Source organism: Panthera uncia (genome assembly GCF_023721935.1).
Source record: "Panthera uncia isolate 11264 chromosome C1 unlocalized genomic scaffold, Puncia_PCG_1.0 HiC_scaffold_4, whole genome shotgun sequence".
NCBI classification, from domain to species: domain Eukaryota; kingdom Metazoa; phylum Chordata; class Mammalia; order Carnivora; family Felidae; genus Panthera; species Panthera uncia.
In genome coordinates this window covers 102,430,688-102,434,100 of record NW_026057585.1, presented here as the reverse complement: position 1 = coordinate 102,434,100, position 3,413 = coordinate 102,430,688, and the positions used below count along the sequence as shown (strand labels likewise).

At 62.3% G+C, this 3,413-nt stretch overlaps 1 protein-coding gene across 1 annotated transcript in view; it reads left to right on the top strand.

Annotated features, from left to right (window-relative positions):
- The window catches only part of DFFB (DNA fragmentation factor subunit beta), a 13,125-nt gene that overhangs the window by 2,733 nt on the left and 6,979 nt on the right, over positions 1-3,413 (top strand). The window contains exons 3-4 of the mRNA XM_049618216.1: positions 1,257-1,445; positions 2,236-2,315. Of these exons, the coding sequence (XP_049474173.1) occupies positions 1,257-1,445; positions 2,236-2,315 (269 nt within the window). The remainder of the gene's footprint in view (positions 1-1,256; positions 1,446-2,235; positions 2,316-3,413) is intronic.

Below are 3,413 nucleotides of genomic sequence, written 5' to 3'. Positions count from 1 at the left end.
TTCTTTCTTTCTTTCTTTCTTTCTTTCTTTCTTTCTTTCTTTCTTTCTTTCTTTTTTAACATTTTTATTTATTTTTGAGACAGGGAGAGACAGAGCATGAACAGGGGAGGGTCAGAGAGAGGCAGACACAGAATCTGAAACAGGCTCCAGGCTCTGAGCCGTCAGCACAGAGCCCGATGCGGGGCTTGAACTCACGGACCGTGAGATCATGACCTGAGCCGAAGTCGGCCGCTTAACCGACTGAGCCACCCAGGCGCCCCAGTCTCCCCCACTTCTGGCTTCGCCACTCTTCTATTTTAGCCATTCTGCTGGGCGTGCAAGGTGTCTCCGTGTGGACAGCTTTGTGTTCCTGCTGGTAGTGCGGTTGACCATCTTTCCCTGGGCTAGCGGGCTGTCCACCCGTCCTCGCCCAGAAGGCGTGTCTTTGTCCGTTTGTATTTTGTCCATTTTCTAATTGGAGTTTTAACTGTTGAGTTTCGGGTTTTTCTCAGAATACGTACCGGATACGAGTCTTGGTAGACGCGTGGCTTCTAGGGACTTCCTCCTGCTCCGTAGCTTGTCTTTACGTCCCCAGAACAGGCTCTTTCACAGAACAAGTTTTCCATTTCGATGAAGCCCACATTGCCCGTGCTTTCCTTTTGTGCTCATGCTCTGCACGTGAAGACTGGAAACTTCTCGCCAAGCTCTGGGCCCGGAAGCGTTTCCCTCCTGCCTTTCTCGTCAGTGGATATGATCATGTGACTCTTTTTCTTTAGCCCATGAAGGGTGGGTTTATACTGGTTGATTTTCGAGCACTGAACAGCCTCTCGTCCCCGGAACGACCCGCTGGGCCGTGGGAGCATCGTTCTTTCTGTGGGTTGCCGTTTCTGTTGGCCAAGGTGTCACGAAGGGTCACGGTAGACCGTGGTTCCACTGGGTTCTAAGCGCTGGCTGGGCTGCAGTCAGGTTGGTGTGGGAGGCTCCAGGAGGGAGGTCCAGAAGGAGGCCCAGAGACGTGGGAGGTTTCGTTTGGGGAAGAGAAGGGCAGCGACCCACCGGCTGTCGTGCCTCCACATCCGGCCCCTCCCCACGCTGAGGGGTGGGCAGCCAGGCCCAGGGGAAGGGCTAGCTGGCATCCGGGCAAGCCCGGGGCCCCGGACGCCCCTGAGGTCCGGCAGGTCCAGCAGCGTGGTGATGCTGGGCGTGCGGAGACCCCTTCCTCACCGCAGCGCTCAAAGGACCGCCGGCTTTTCTGTCTGTGACTCTTCTGGTGGCAGATGTGAGTGACATCCATCGCTTCCTCCACGCGTTCCACAAGCCGCAGGCGGGGCTCATCCAGGCTGCCCGGCAGCTGCTCTCTGGGGAGCAGGCCCCTCTGCGGCAGAAGCTGCTGGCCGACCTCCTGCACACCGTCAGCGAGAACACCGAGGCCGAGACCAGGGCCGAGGATCCGCCGTGGTTTGAAGGTACTCTGGGGCCCGGAGCAGGGGTGGGACTTGCTGGGAGCTGGCCACGCAGGGGACACCAGGTCCCACCGCAGTCCCTGGGCGGGGGGCCTGCCTGGCTTCTGTGTGCTAGAGGCCCCGGGACTGGCCTCCTTACTCGAGTACTCTGTCAGCTGTGGGAAAGCGTACGCGACGTAACGTGTTCCGTCTGAATCATTCTAAGCGTACGGTCTAGGGTCGAGCACGTTCTCCGTGGCGCGCAGCCACCACCAGCACCCGTCTCCAGAACCTTCTCACGTTCCTCTACGGCAGCCGTCCTTAGGTCCCCTCCCAGCCCCCGCCCTCCACCGGTCTGGATCTGACTCCCCTTGGGGCCTCCCCCGGGGATCACACAGGACTCGGCCTCCTGAGCCTGGCCTGCTCCACCAGACACAGTGCCCTCGGGCGCACGCGTGCTGCACGCTCTCCCTCCTTCAGGCTGGATCTCGTTCTGTGGCGTGGCCGGACCGCGTTCTGCTTGTCTGTCACCCGGGCGTGTCCACCTCGGGGCGCGGCCTTCAGGCCCGCCGGAGCCGCCCTTGGACTGCAGGAGAGGGGGTTCGGGTGCCTGGAGCCGAAGCCCCTCTGTGGTGTCTAGATGCCCACGATGCAGGTGGGCCAGAGAACCCTCTCCAGGCAGAGGGCAGGAGCCCGCGGGCGGGACACGATCAGCACTTTCTCAGACGAGGCGGGTGGCGCTCGCAGCCTGCCGCCCGGGAGAGGATGGCCGTGGACTCCAGGGGGGGGTCTCGTCTTCTCTTGCTCCTGGCAGGTCTGGAGTCTCGATTCAAGAATAAGTCTGGCTACCTGAGGTACAGCTGCGAGAGCCGGATCCGGAGCTACCTGAGAGAGGTGGGTGTGTGGTGGCGGGCACGGGGGCGAGGCGAGGCGTGGAGACGGTGCCCGGAGCTACGCGCCTCTGCAGGCGGACGGCCCCGCCGGGGCCCAGCTCGCGGTGTCCCTGGGGTGCAGCTAGCGGCCGGTCCCCGCACTCCACACGGTGCTGGCGTCTGCCCCGAGCTGGCGCCCTGTGGGGTTGTTGGGGCCCCACCTGGGGCCTTGGCCCCCTTTCTTTTTGCGCTGGAGTCTCAGTGTGGGTTTTGAATAGAACCGACCTGTGAACGTCATCACCCGTCAGGTGGTTGGATTTTGACGTGAACTTGTCTTCATCCAGCACTGGCTGTGACGGACGCCCACGTGGGTGGGTCCTGGCCTCTTTCCCCACGAGGACACTTCTGTCTCCAGGCTGTGGCCCTGGGTGGGGGGCCTGACCTCCGAGAACTGGGAAGGGCCGAGCTGCATCTGCTTTTGGGGTGCTCCGAGCCGTCGTGGGTGTGAGCTCTGACTCCACAGGCCCAGGAAGGAGATGACATCCTTCGCCCCCCTGGGAGAGCCGAGAAGCGAACACAGATGGAGATTTAAAGCTTCGGTGCTCCCACTGGACGTGGCTGTCTGTCCCCAGAGAAATCTGTGCCCGATGTGGCCTCTGTCCTGCTGCCCACTCAGCGAAGAAGCAGAGCCCACGGACAGATTGGCGGCATGGAGGGCAGAGCTGGAGCGGTATCCCGTCCCGCTCAGAGGAAAATTTGGTCCCGTGGCACTCGCCTTTTGCCGTGAGGGTGGGGGTCTGTGCAGCTGCCTTCCGACCTCATATGATGGGACAGAGGTGGGGTGCGTTCCCCAGGCGCTGACTTCTGTAAGGATGAAACATGTAAGAGGTCAGCTCTTCAGAGTGGACGGGAGTCCAGGCCAAGATCCCGTGACCCCTGCGCCGGGCCCTCCATGCAGGGGTGAGGCTGGGTGCTCCCTGCAGAGGCGTGTTGGGGGCGGGGGCTGCCCCTGTGCTCGTGTGCTTGGAAGGCAGTCCCAAGGCCGTCTTGCCCTCTGACTTTGCAGACGTTCTTTCTGCCCCGCCCCCCCCCCCCCCCCCCCCCCCCCCCCCCCCCCCCC